The sequence below is a fragment of the Opisthorchis viverrini genome (genome assembly GCF_000715545.1).
Source record: "Opisthorchis viverrini unplaced genomic scaffold opera_v5_548, whole genome shotgun sequence".
Taxonomy (NCBI): Eukaryota; Metazoa; Platyhelminthes; class Trematoda; order Opisthorchiida; family Opisthorchiidae; genus Opisthorchis; species Opisthorchis viverrini.
This window is the reverse complement of record NW_008752199.1, coordinates 126,496-140,056: the sequence shown is the minus strand read 5'-3', so window position 1 is coordinate 140,056 and position 13,561 is coordinate 126,496. Positions and strand designations below refer to the sequence as shown.

At 41.5% G+C, this 13,561-nt stretch overlaps 1 protein-coding gene across 1 annotated transcript in view; it reads right to left on the bottom strand.

Annotated features, from left to right (window-relative positions):
* Positions 1-1,492: 1,492 nt before the first annotated feature.
* T265_11630 (hypothetical protein) overlaps positions 1,493-13,561 on the bottom strand; it is a gene marked incomplete at both ends in the record, with an annotated part of 42,057 nt that continues 29,988 nt past the window's right edge. Inside the window, 4 exons of the mRNA XM_009178334.1 lie at positions 1,493-1,893; positions 7,450-7,540; positions 9,194-9,483; positions 10,950-11,141. Coding sequence (XP_009176598.1) covers positions 1,810-1,893; positions 7,450-7,540; positions 9,194-9,483; positions 10,950-11,141 — 657 coding nt within the window. The remainder of the gene's footprint in view (positions 1,894-7,449; positions 7,541-9,193; positions 9,484-10,949; positions 11,142-13,561) is intronic.

The window sequence follows — 13,561 nt, the reverse complement described above, 5'->3', positions numbered from 1 at the left end:
GGTGTTAGGCAGGAATCCACGCGGATCCCACTATACCATATGTCTTTAGGCGCTGCTACGGCCGAGAAGCCTGGCCCGCTCGATGTTGGCCCAGAATTCGGGACGCTTGCCGGTCCGGCATCAAGACGAGATCTGACTGGTCAACAATCTGGACCCAACAGCCAATCATGATCCAGTATTGACCAAATGCCGGTTGCCAATGGCGCTCCAGAACGCGTCAGAACTTCGAGAAAGTTATAACCGCTTACGCTATATATGCGAAGCGCTGTACAACTATTCTTGACTTCGTTTTGGGCGTTCATAGACCTTGTGCACCTTTGGTGGTTGTTTTGACGTGAACGCTACCTTGGGAGGCTCAGACCGAGAACTAAGCTGAGGAAAATACCGTTACTACAGAGACATTTCAGGATAGATTAATCCAGACGAGGATTTCAACCAAGATTCAGCTAATCCCCCGGTTAACACAAACGTAAGTTGCAAATAAGCTTTTTTCAATTTCAGAACCCTTCTTTTTCAAATAGACGTTTCGGAAGTAATATTTTCAAACGGCAGAACAAATTCGGCTGGCTGAAAACCAAGATCATGAGCAGGAGGTAACCATACAGACGAATTTGAAATGTACCAGCAATTCACGAACCATACGCACTGAAGATGCCAAAAATTCTCCTTTCATAAAAACGAGGCACAGTTCATTATCGTGTGTTCGTTAAGCACATGTCACATAAGATGCGAAGGCATCTCAAAGCTCCAGAATATGCTGAAGTACATGTACGTAGTGCTCAAAATTCAATCACTCTTAGATTCCAGCCGCCCATTCATATTGCTTTCATACTTTAGAGCATCGATGTGGGCCTGATCAAATTCGTTTACTAGAACTCGACCCTATGTTTTCAAGGAATTGATAAAAGCTCACAGTATAGAGCTTCGAACTGCCCGCTCCATTTATATTGCGTTTCTGAACTTCACCGATTTTCTTGCATTGTCTGACTATTCGTTTTTAGACAGAATGAATGCACCTATAGCGAACTATGTAACATTTATGTTTGTTTTTTACAAGAAGGTTTTCCTATCATCAAAAACCAAAATTTTCCCCACAACGCAGTCATACAAGTCCGGCAAAAATAATAAATCATTCCGATATTACGATAATTACAGTTATAAACTCCGAAAGACACGCTTTTTAAGTGTTAAGGAGCACATTAAATCCAAAGAGCTTGGGTAAGCGCATTAACTTTTGTTATTCTAGTCTTCTCCTTTAGCGAGATTATGATAAAATAGATTTGACGATTTTGATCAGAAACCCAAAGGAGTTGCACATAAGCTGATTAATATATGTGCCGCAGCGTTCCTGCAGTAATTTCTCAAAACCAATTAAGGTAGACCTGATCGAACCTATAGTCATGGTCAAAAAGGAAAGCAACTGAAATCTAGTGTTGCAACAGAGACTCGCAATAGTCACACCAGAGAGTCGTCACATTGGGGATAACAAAGTAGCGATAGTTTTTATTATCGGATTATAATTCGGCTAAATGTCATTTAAAAGTAACCGGTCTAGAGGAAGTCAGACGAAATAACTTTTCTGAGCCTTCTGGCTGAGGTTGTGCTAAATGATCTAAGCGTTCAAGTTCGCTTAAATCAACACACAAAACTCACATGCAGGTAAAAGATAGCGAACAGATAGAATATCATTCATCATATAAAGGTGAATAAAACTCATTCCATTTGACTTGTAAACTCTTTTCTTTCATGCTCCACGTGATGCACCAAATCGGTTTTTAGTTCCAATTGACTCTTATTTGTGTCTTGCAACTAGCTCTCCATTTCATGAACTTCAATTTTAAGTGGGTCACATGCAAAGGTTTTCTTTTCCAATCTTGTCCGAAGATCATATTTCTGCCAAGAACAAAAAAGCAAATACGCGCCAATTAGAATCTTTCAAAATCCGGCTACATCAGGTTTCACATCGAATACCAGCCTAGGAGCATTTCGACCGTACATGCCTTCAAAGTCGTGAACAGAAAGGTAAGGAGTATTTTTGGTGAATGTATGCATTTGTTAGCCATCAGGCTTAGAAATGGCCGGGAATTTCTCAACATAGAAAAACTCGAAGATCGCAAAGTTGTGGTAGTAGGATCTGCGCAATAAACTTGCTCAGGTCACCTCAGTGAACGCTTTCAGCAGTTACCAGATAGATAGATGAACATGACGTGTTGACAGCGGGAAGATTCATCTTCTAGCAGGTCGTTTAGAACCAGAACCAGCTTATCTTCTTCTAAAATAGACTGGTACACTAAAAAATTTTAATCCAATTTTAATCCAATATCTTTGAGTAAAACGATCCCACGCATCAGCTGGTAAAATAAGTGCAAACCCATCGTAAAGGAAACTACTCACAACGTGGCGTGAAACTCTTCGACAGCCCACGACCGGTTTGCCCATCTTGGGGCTCATCAGGTGGACGCAGTCCCCGAGTTTCCGTCAAACTTATGTTTTATTTGAATATCATAAACGAGAGATTTATTTGAGTCTCTCGTAAAAACCAAATTGATTTGCAAATCAGTGTTTTTCTTGAAGTGCAAACCCTCTTATGGAATTAAAGGGGACTACTGCAGCCTGGATAGATTCTCCGCATTTGGCGTTTTCGTCCCTTTCTTTGATCAAACATTTACCGCAAGACACTGTGTGATGCCAGTTATTGCATTCATTGGACGCTATCCAATTTACTATGGTTTCACCATTCCTCAGTGTGAGTTTTACGCTTGGTTCACATCGGACATAAAGCGCCAGATTTGAGTATCCCCGTTATTAAAGTTCATCATCAGCACAATCTCAGGCATACCGGTTTAATAACCGGTGTCTGTTATGGAATGCAAGTTTGGTACAGCTACTGCGACGGCGTTCTTAGAAAGATTCTAATCATATAATTGTCAACCAGTACTACTGGGATAGATACTGGGTGGAATTCCGGTATGTCAAATTAAACTACTGTTTAAACGCCATGTTTGGTCCTGGAGAGGGCATGCAAGCATTTCAACTGCGGTAGCAGGCGAAAAATTATGGATTTATCTCAGCAGTGAAGGAGGACAACCGATAAGTGATATTTGCAAGATTGAATGATCTATTTTGAGCACACTCACTTTACGGAGTCACGATTAAATGCACAACCGACAGCTTAACGTGTACTGAGGGAAACGACTCGGGTTGACCAGTGTTATAAAAATAAGTGCAGAAGTTGACAGAATATCGGTACCTAAAAGAACTAAAAAACCGCTTTCCAGGCCATTCCGGGAGTATATTTTGGTCAGTTGCTTCTAAACAAAGACTTTTTGAGTATTTTCCTAGCTGTTGCTCATTGCGTTGATTTATTGGCGTTCCCGTTCTTGCTATGAGGTGTCTTGGCGCCTGCCAACCGATGACAGTGGCGTTCTTGTTGTCAGTTTCTATCCAGATTGCCTGAGTGAATGTCTGGAGGTGTAGGCACCTTGGAATGATTGTGGTAAGCTAGTACTAAGTCCCTTCCCCGTCCACCTTTACTCTTTTCTTTACAATAAGGCTTTCAAATAAATCATGGTTGTACGGCAGTGAAGCATCAGTGTTGAACACTGATGTCATGCTGTCGATGTAGTGTGTGTATTCTTCATCCGAATGTTTTTCTTCTAAGGTTACGTGCCATCATTTATTATCCCAAGATTGTCGTGTTACATGGAATTCCTCCTGAGCTGACTAAGTTGAACAGACGCTTGATGGAAGAAAGATACTACAACCAAGCTGATGATCATCACCACATAGGTCACTAATTGAGTTTTTTCCCCAATGGTTATGAGCTCAAATCATTCCAGCAATTAACGAAAACCCCAGTGGTGCCAGTTTTCCAGGAATACAAAGCAGCCGTACTTTGGACTCTGGCCTTTCGGCTTAGGCGGGTATTGTCCTGATCAGTTTAACCTACCAGCAAACACAGGCGTAACTAGTTTGCTTGACAGATTTATGTATATTTGCCATGATTTCTTCGATAATATGAATGTTTTAGACCCCACAAGGATTCCCTGATAAAAAAGGTATCGTTACACTGTTGTTGCTTCAGTTACCACGAAGCTAGCGCTTATTTGTTGTTGTATCATATCGATAACTGTTGTAAAAGTCCACAGAAGACAGTACATTGAATTGCCTATTCATAAGCGAAACTTCAGGCGGTATTTAGATGTATAAGATTAATTAAAACGACTGAATACCAACCATGGTAATTTGCAGTGCACGGAACAATGCACATCTTTCGCTCATCGCAGACTTCCTCCCTCCTAAATTTCGACACACATATCAGGGAATACTGTCATCATGTGCCTAATGTTTGTTGGGGATTCTGAGCAAATAGCAAGTGACGTATGAGGTAGACGTAGAATTAGCATGGAAACTTTTTCCTGTCAGAACACATTACCATTTGCAATAATTGATCGATTTTCTCTTCTCCCTGGCTTCCGTCCTGTTCCGTTTGCACTCCTGTTTCCTTCGTTAAGCGGAGCTGGAACTGACCATCACACTTCATATCTTCCTAATGGGGTCAGGAAGGAAGTGAGACTGTTGACATGTGTACAATAAGCATACTGTTGAATCTGATTTTATGTGTAGGATTCAGCCTTGCTATTAGGCGTAGGCGGTCTTATTATTAGTGCTGGTGAAAATTACACAACTGGACTTTGTACTACTGGACGAACGAGGAAGGTTTCCAGTGTGAGAAAATGACAGCTACATGCTATATCACTGGAGTAATGATGCGGTGCTTCTCCAAGTACAGTTAGGTGATTTATACTTTACAACGTGTGGGCATTAGCACCAGCAAAAGGTTGAGAAACGCTTCGCGTCTCTGTCTAACGCTGGAATCCGTGGGATATTTTTACGGCAGGAAGACATTTTCCAACCCAGCGGTCTGGCTACTGTGCTTTTTGTCATTTTAAGATGACTTTGTTGTTTTCTAGCCGTGATTTATGAAGCCGCGAAGAAATCACCGTTTAAATTATTCTGTGAGAAGAAACAATGACACGTCGGTTAAATATGGCCTTTCAGAAGGAGAGGTACAAGAAGAGTGCAAATTTCGGTTAGGACATCAAATATTCTATTTCCACAGGGATAACCAGAATAGGGGTACCGATGTGAATATGTCGATCGAAGACCTACTGGTTTGCGCAGTAAGGTTGTCGGCTAAATGGTCGCGGTAGTTTGTAGGTGATAATCCGCTAAATTTCTTGACAGGGCTGGGAGTGTTACCACACACGCGAAACGTGTTTTTCAGCAAAGCCTGCGCATAAATTCTGATCACCAAGCCTTAATGTCTAGCTTTGGAATGTTGACTTTAATTTTTCAGCAACTGCCAGTTGATCACCTTTGAAAAAACGCATCAACTGCATCCAACACCCAACGTTTTCTGATCTCTGAAATCTTAACAGTTACTCACGTAACCTCCACATCTTTACTACCAATCTAGGTGTTTGTGACATGCATCTCCATCCGGTTTAGTTCGTCTGCTTACAGTTTTTCGTAGATGCATGCTAAGAGGCACTCAAAAGTGACTCTCAGGTCCATTGCACGAGTGGTGGACAATGACTTGGCAACGAAGTACGAAAACACTAACCAGTAAAATTAGTCACTTGGGCAACTGCCGCCTTCATGATTGGGGACCCCGGGACTTAAATCGCCAGTGATTAGTGACGGAAACGGCCCAGTCGCGCAGTCAGTGGTGCTCATGCATCAAAGCTATCGCGTTCAGTGCGTAGCTACCCCACTGCCGAACAAGCGAAGCATGCTTTCGCGTTCAAGGCTCTGTTGTATATTCCACTTCTCCGCTTTCCGGTGATCGAAATTGTAGCAGTTGGAACCAGGGTGACTGTGGCATACGGTGTATAAGTTGAATTAAGTTTGTTAAAACAATTCGATATAAAGTATTCAAGATACTATCAACCTATTATTAGCTATGTCTTCTAACACTAACTTTCCTTTCGTACCTTACTGAAAACTCCAGTTTACTGTGAACACTAAACCAGCCACCTTAACTTTTCCCGTGATATGCGGTGCTCGTCTAAAACCACTTTTGCATTTGTACAGGTTTTTGTGTACTGTTCGCCTGTTTATCAGAGATCGGTTCCACTAAAAATTAATGAGTCTCTTCCCACTACCACCTAATTACGTAATCGGCAGGCAATTTAACCCCTTCCGAAATCCATTAGGAAACGCTTTTAAATCTGAGAATACCCGAAGACGCATCGACGTCCTGCAGGTTGTCCTGTTTTATATTTTCATCTATCTGAGTTGCAATTCTCTGAACCTTCACTTTGCCGGATACCTTGCGACGGACGTTTCAATGCACAGTGATCAAAAACAGACCCCCTTATCTAAACTGCCTTCATAAATTCTGTTCCCCTTAAGCTTTCAGAAGCCCTTTTATGTTAGAATTAATCCGATTTTTTTAATGTGGTTTTTTATGTGGATGGTATACCAAAAACTTATACCTAAAAGTGTATTGGAAGCACACATACAGAACCGATATGATACCCCTCAACAGACCATGACTCAGTGCCTACAAACACGAAAACGTTTATATGACATCAGCGTTCATATAGGTTTCTGGTGAATATCCCAAAACGTATTCGGGAATTTCATAGTAATGTGAGGAGACTTCATAATATTCAGTAGAGATTTCATCTTATCGGTAAAGCCAATCTATGTTTAAAAGCCGAGAAGTGCTATACAGTTGTTTCATCCTTGTTGGTAGTCATCAGCAGCGCGCATCTCACGAGACTCAGAGAATTTTGAAACCACCAGAGCCCGGCTAGTGGTTGAACATTTAGCCGTCTGGCCGTCTGATCGGCAGTGTGATTAGCCCCCAATATGACAGGGCGTAGCGCCACTCTTCCCTCAATAATTTCACTGGGATGTGAAACGTCCCTCTGAGAACCTCTCTATTGAAGTATAAGTGGCGTCACGTCTTGTCTTAGTGAGAACTAATCACACTGATAATCAGCAATCCCTGGCCAAACGGTTAAGTGTTCAGCCGCAAGCCAGACGGTCGCGAGCTCGTTTCGTGAGACACGTACTCCTAATGATTCCCGACAAAACTTAAACGGCTATACAGTGCTTCTCAAATTTTCAGCACAGATGGGCTTCACTGACACCCCACTGTATTCAGAACTACCTACTTTACAGTGTTTCTTCTACCTACCTTATGCTGTAAACGCCACGAGGCACAGCAACAGCTGGGTTTTCAGGGTGGTCCAAAAGAACGTGATTTGGTTACCGAATTTCCACTCTTTGTCGGATGAAGCTTTCCTCAAAACATTTGGGTGAATTAATCCTAATTTAAATAGACTAATCTCGAAAAGGTCAACTACCAACAGTTCAGCAGTTCAAAGCTACGACTGGCTTTCAACAAACAACGGAATCACGTGACTCGGAACTTACTTGTGTTTGACTGTGTCCGGAGTTGGAACAAAGAACACCTTCAAGTTGATCAAAGATAGAAGTTTCGGTGCCCACCGACCGGTCCACAAAACTAAATGCACAGTAATTTAAAGCCTGAAAGTTGAAACTAAATATTTCAGTGTAATCTGTGAGACAATAAACTGATCAAACTACCAGACGGCAGAATGCTGCCTGTTGTTGGGCATGTTCCCGTAAAACGGCTATGGCCATGGCTCTAAATGGAGAATATTGGTTATTCAAACGGATACTTGGAGCATATTGTCCTGATGGACGAAGGGTGGGGGCAAGTAGAAAGTGGAGTACTTAGCCCAGGAAGAGCGGAGGCCGTACATGACTTACCATTAAATTGGTCGATTCCACCATATCGAAAAAAATAGCCTACCACATACACTACATTGAGAGTATTTTCAGATAAGAAACAACGCACATCAACAATGTGGATTGTGCGAACCATATATAACCACGGGCATCACTGGACAAAGCGGATGCATTCAATTGCTCTTCGTGTATCATTGGTCAGCTAGTGCTCCAACGAGTGGCGTTACGACCCGGGTCAACCAAATTTACGACGAAGAACTTATATACTTTGCAGAGGAAAGCATTCACGATTGTGTGAGATATTGCTCATTCAGACAGACTCATTTTAGACACCCCATTATGCTCAATCAACGCATACTTAGGATAACCTTAGCAGCTCAGGTTGCGTAGATGTCCATTAATTTCTTTCGCTGAGGTGGGCAAAGCGGCTACATAATCTTTTTCAAAAATCGAGGAGACAGATGGCGGTCTGGGAGGGTCCAGGTCAGAGCCCACTCCAGTGGATGACAGCAAAAGAGGCAAAGCTCAAAGACAAGACGAAGATCAACCAATCAGACCAATCGCTAACAAGCCAACCAGTAGAATTGCCAGTTGGAGTCTGTGTGCTCCAGCGGCACGTACATTGCCATACAAAGAAACACCGGTCCAACGTTTCACACCGAAGATGTTACCTCGATATAAAACTTTCGTGACCATACTGCATAGCTCAGCAAACGAGGAATCGACAGTTACCGCAAATAGTTTGATGGAAGCAGGCGAGCTAATCCACGCTGTCAATTCGCCAACTTATATCTCCATTGCTTACATTATCACAAGGCATCTCAGGTACACCGCTGGTTCCCAATTAGGCATACATATACATATATCAATTTGCCACACTTTTGGTCAGTGTATGAGGATTGTGTTGATTAGTGGGTCACCAGTCCTCTATCGGATCCAATGCTTTTCCTTTTTGTATGCATTTACGAAGGCGTCCGACAAAAGTCGGGGTAACATTAGTTCCTTCGTCTTTTCAAACGAGTTAAAAATACAGATGAATATTGGGTACTTAGTAGCAATGATAGGTGTCGTTAATCTGGATATTATAGCCATCATTAATATCATGGCTAAGAGCAAGGTAGGATATATCAACAAACGTCTGACGTAGTCTTAGGTTACAGCCAGTATCACTGTTGGGCGCTATGTCTCAGCATCCATTAATTTGGCAAATTAATTTGAAAAACTTCTACTTCTTGGTCACCTTGTTAGAGACTATAGCAATATTGGAGACGGACGACAATATTGTACAGAAGTGGGGATACCAAGTTCTGCACTGGTGTTGATCTCAGTATAAAGCCAATTCACGTCTGTTGACTTCCCATTATTGTTTTTGTAACGATTATTCAACAAAGTGCGGTTAACTTACCGATCTAAAGACTTAACATTTTGCCTATATTTTCGTTTCTTTCGGGCGTGATCCTCATTAGCGACTGATATATGTTGTTTTAGCTCATCCAGTCCACTTTCAATGCAAGAAGGAACTTGCTTCGTTTCTTCTAGGTGGGTTTTTTGCTGACTACGTAACAGCTGTTGGAGTTGCTGCCCAATTTTCGCCGTCACTTCATCACGAACCCGAGCGCATTCTCTGTTTACCGTACTAGCCCACTTCTTGTCTAATTCCGCTTTTATCTCCGTGAATTGACTACTTTTCTGCAACTATCATGGTCGTGAAATAAATCAAAAGGGAGAGAAGTAAATTTGGTGTATGATATGTGATTGCTGTATAGATTCTCACGCAAAATATCCATAAATCTCTTTTGTTTTAAAAACAAACTGCACGAATAATGTGCGCAGTCCATATACAAGAACAGAGATATTTGGTCGGTGAGCCATTGGCCAATAAGTCGGTCAGGCATGGAAGGAATTACCTCACTATGTGAGGTGAAAAATGCAAACCTCAAGATTAATTATTTGACCAATTATTCAAGAGGAAACACAAAATATGCCTTTTTTAGTATGTGAGGTACTCAGTTAGAAAAAAACGATCATTTCTATTGACGTGTCTTGCGAGCACACCATAGCTGAGAAGGCGGTGATCCGCTAACCCAGTTTGATCCTCTGTTCACAAAAACTGATGATTTGATCATCAAGATCACCCCGGTTAACCAGCATGTTAGCAAGCACATGGAAGTGCACACACGAGACAGTCTGTTTATCTTCGATGAGCTGCCATGTAGAACCGGAATCACCGCACAATATATGCTATGTGATTGCTGTATAACTCTGGGATTTTGCACTGTACTTTGCAAATTAATTTTATGATTACACCAAGGGTACAATATTCGATAGCTTGTTACTTGTAAGATAATTCGTAACACAGAGGTGATTCATTGATAAAAACCAACAGGGAAGGAGAAGCTTAGTTTTTCTAGGACCACTAAATAAATAATTATAATTCATTTTCGGATGCTCCCCTTGTCATTTTAAAGACCAACTCTACAAAGGACTGTGTGCATCCGTCTACCCTTATCCCACAGAATTATTGCAAACAAATACCAGCAAGTATTGGGCCAAGTCAACGATAACAGAGATAACAATATTTCAAACATTTAGCAGCATTTAAAGCTGGGAACATGAGTTGCAAACACAGAGGGCACTGTAAAACATGAAGCATTGGGAAGGCAAATTGGGTGTCAATAGACGCACACGTTATAATCACATGTATCTCCAGTGCAGTCATCCTCCTCTCCATAATGCTGGCTAAATCAAACCAAAGGAGCTGGGCCAGAATGTCATTCTTAATAGGGCTAAGAGAATGAACTGGATGTGAAACCCCGACATCTGATAGATAAGGCGAGTGTTTTGCCACTACTCAATGAATACACACTCACCACACACAAATTATCATGGCTTTATAGAAGAACCTGCTCATGCCTGTGAAAAACAGTGGCTGATCAAACAAGATTGAGGTGAATGTAAATTTCACAGGATTTCAACCAGTAGTCCTGAAAGACTGCTCATTGAAACTAATAGAGAAGTATGACGTGGGCTCTTGAATCACTTATTTTGATTCACCACCGTTGTCATGGCCTCATAATAGGCGCACGAGACACTAGTGAAATAGATGGAAGAATGCAAGTGAAATAAGCAAATTCTCTACAAATTAAGTTCTGCTCCCCTACCTTCAATCTTTCGAGCAGAACTTTGTTCTGTTTCTGCAAATCTTCCAGAATTTCGGTGCGTTGTTCCAGTTTGCGCTCAGCTTCTTTCGCTCTGGATTGCGTTTCACTTATTGCCCATATAGATTTCCGTAATTTACAGTCCAGTTCTTCCAATTCATTGTGTGTTTCGGCATCTTTCTGTCTCATTTGGGTCTGGAGTTTAACAAACTAGAATGCAGTTGAGATACTACGGGTTACTTCACACGCCCTTAGTTGCATTCTGGTACAAAGACCTATGTGACGCTTTGCACGCAAAAACTTGCTACGGTCTTATAGCCAAAGATCTGAACTTAAGGTCTTTCATTCACATCCGTGAGGTTTACGGTAATTAGGGACGTATGGGTTCTATCACATGCAGCGGCAAGTAGTGTCTACATAAACATCGTATCGCTTGTGCTACAGGTCAGTGAGTTGACAATGATACTGAGATGCATAGAAAGTGCTCTTGATACAATACGACACCCAAATGTAATGAAGCATTTAATTATGAGCATGCACAGAAGTATTATGTACAGGCAGTGACATAACCTTGCTGAAACCCTCACTAGTTACCATTTATAATATCAGGACATCAGATAGATCACTCGCCTAGGGACTCACCACAGAAACTTATTTGGTTAGACACAGAGGTACTTCGACCAAGCGGTAAACCTGAGACTATTTCTTTAGTAGTCTAGGTCAGTTAGCGATTACGTCCACCGGCTTAAAGTCTGAAACGAGGAACTGAAGGATCTAGTGACAGGCCCCTCTGAGCCAACATGGAAAATATCAAGTAGCACTCGAATACTGTTGTGGGAGACGTTTCGTGGGTGTAAATATACCTAATACAGATTGATTATATTGAGTCGACCTCTCGAATGGTACCAACAAAAACAATGGGAATTTTTAATCCGAACCTTGGGATGAACCTGCTTTGGATTATGGTTCGTGACGAAACATCAGTGTGATATCGTGCAAAATAAAATAAGAAATTGAACCATCAGGAAACAATCTGTGATAAGCCATTTGGTGTTCTATAGCCAAGTTGACATCCTAATGTCTATACAGTACGACTGGTAGTAAGCCTCTTCCATTGTGACCAGAAGTTGTAACTGATGTTTTTTTGCGGATATCCAGATAGATTCTGCGGTTGCATTTGGTTGCCTTTTATTTTTCAAATTGAACCCAGCTAAGTATTCAGTTAATCCTGAATTCGTCCGATGAAAAACTATTTAATTCCACATCTCAATGACAGACCCCATGAAATCGCACACGTATCATACTAATCGCTCGGACTATAATATTTGTGTTCTTACCCCCTTCCTTCATGGGTTGGTTATTCCCAAGATCACATCGGTACCATGGCATCGTTCTTTGTGTTCCTCCGGATACAACATTTGTGTACTAGTTAACCAAGTCTGTCACAAAAATCCACCCAGAGTAGGATCAGCATTTACCCATGAGTCTTAGAAACACTTGTTCATACATGCTGCGATAAGCACTCATTACGGGATGACTGAAGCCAAGGGACTGATATGAGATGGAATGGATGATATGGAGATAATATGAAATAAGTCGGGCTCAATGGCGCTCATTGCGACGTTGAGCAAAGCTTAAATTTCAAGGAATGATAATAAGTGGTTTTTAGCTTCGTGAATGAAACCACTGTACACCCAGTTTAACCAGGTTCAGCACATTTACACAAGTTAGTAATCGGGCACAAGCTCACTTGTGCTCCACAATCCCTAACTTTAGTACTGCCAATCAGCTCCCGTAGTCTGCGGTTTATTCAAGTAATTCGGAGGCCATCATGCACAAGACATCCATTTGAGAGGTAAAATTGCCCCTCTGGGGCCAATTTCATCAGTTCATAGAGAAGGAATGGTTTTCCTCCTCAAGACATTTGTAAGAATTGTTGCATCGGCTGTTTACTTTAAATTTCCTGGGACAGTTGCACAAATGTCGATTGCTGTATTTTCACAATAAGACCACCTCATCTTCTTAGGCAGGTGAACGATTCAAAGCTTCAAGCCTTTTTGTCGCCCAAATCTGTACAAAACTATAGTAAGGCCCGGCAGATCGAGGTCTTTCGACAATAGTGGTCCCCTCACACAGGTGTGGGATCATTAAAAAAACTGCTATTGTAGTAGAATGTAGCCTAGAGATCATTACTTTGCTTAAAATGGAGTTCAGTCTCCTGTTTCAAAAGTTCCCACCGTAAATTTTCCATGGAATCGTGGGATGCACTAAAATAAAAATGATTTAATTTGTCTCTTGAGTAAAGCATAATTGTGCTAACCTTGTGTTATAAAATTTCGATGTCGGAATTCAGACGATTTATCCTTAATAACATAAACTTCCTAATCTATTCGGAAAACTAGAAAACCAATTTCAGTAAAGAAATATACTTTCGAAATGCTCGTGGAAACTGCTGCCCTTCGTGTGTGCAAGGTGCTTATCTCTCCCGAGACCTTAGTAGGAAGTTGACGCACAGATAACCTAGTCATGCCTTCGTCATCATCATCATCTGTAAGTCTGCTCTCGAAAGCGACATAAAATAAGTTGATAGTGAAAACCTGGCAAACTAAGGCAAA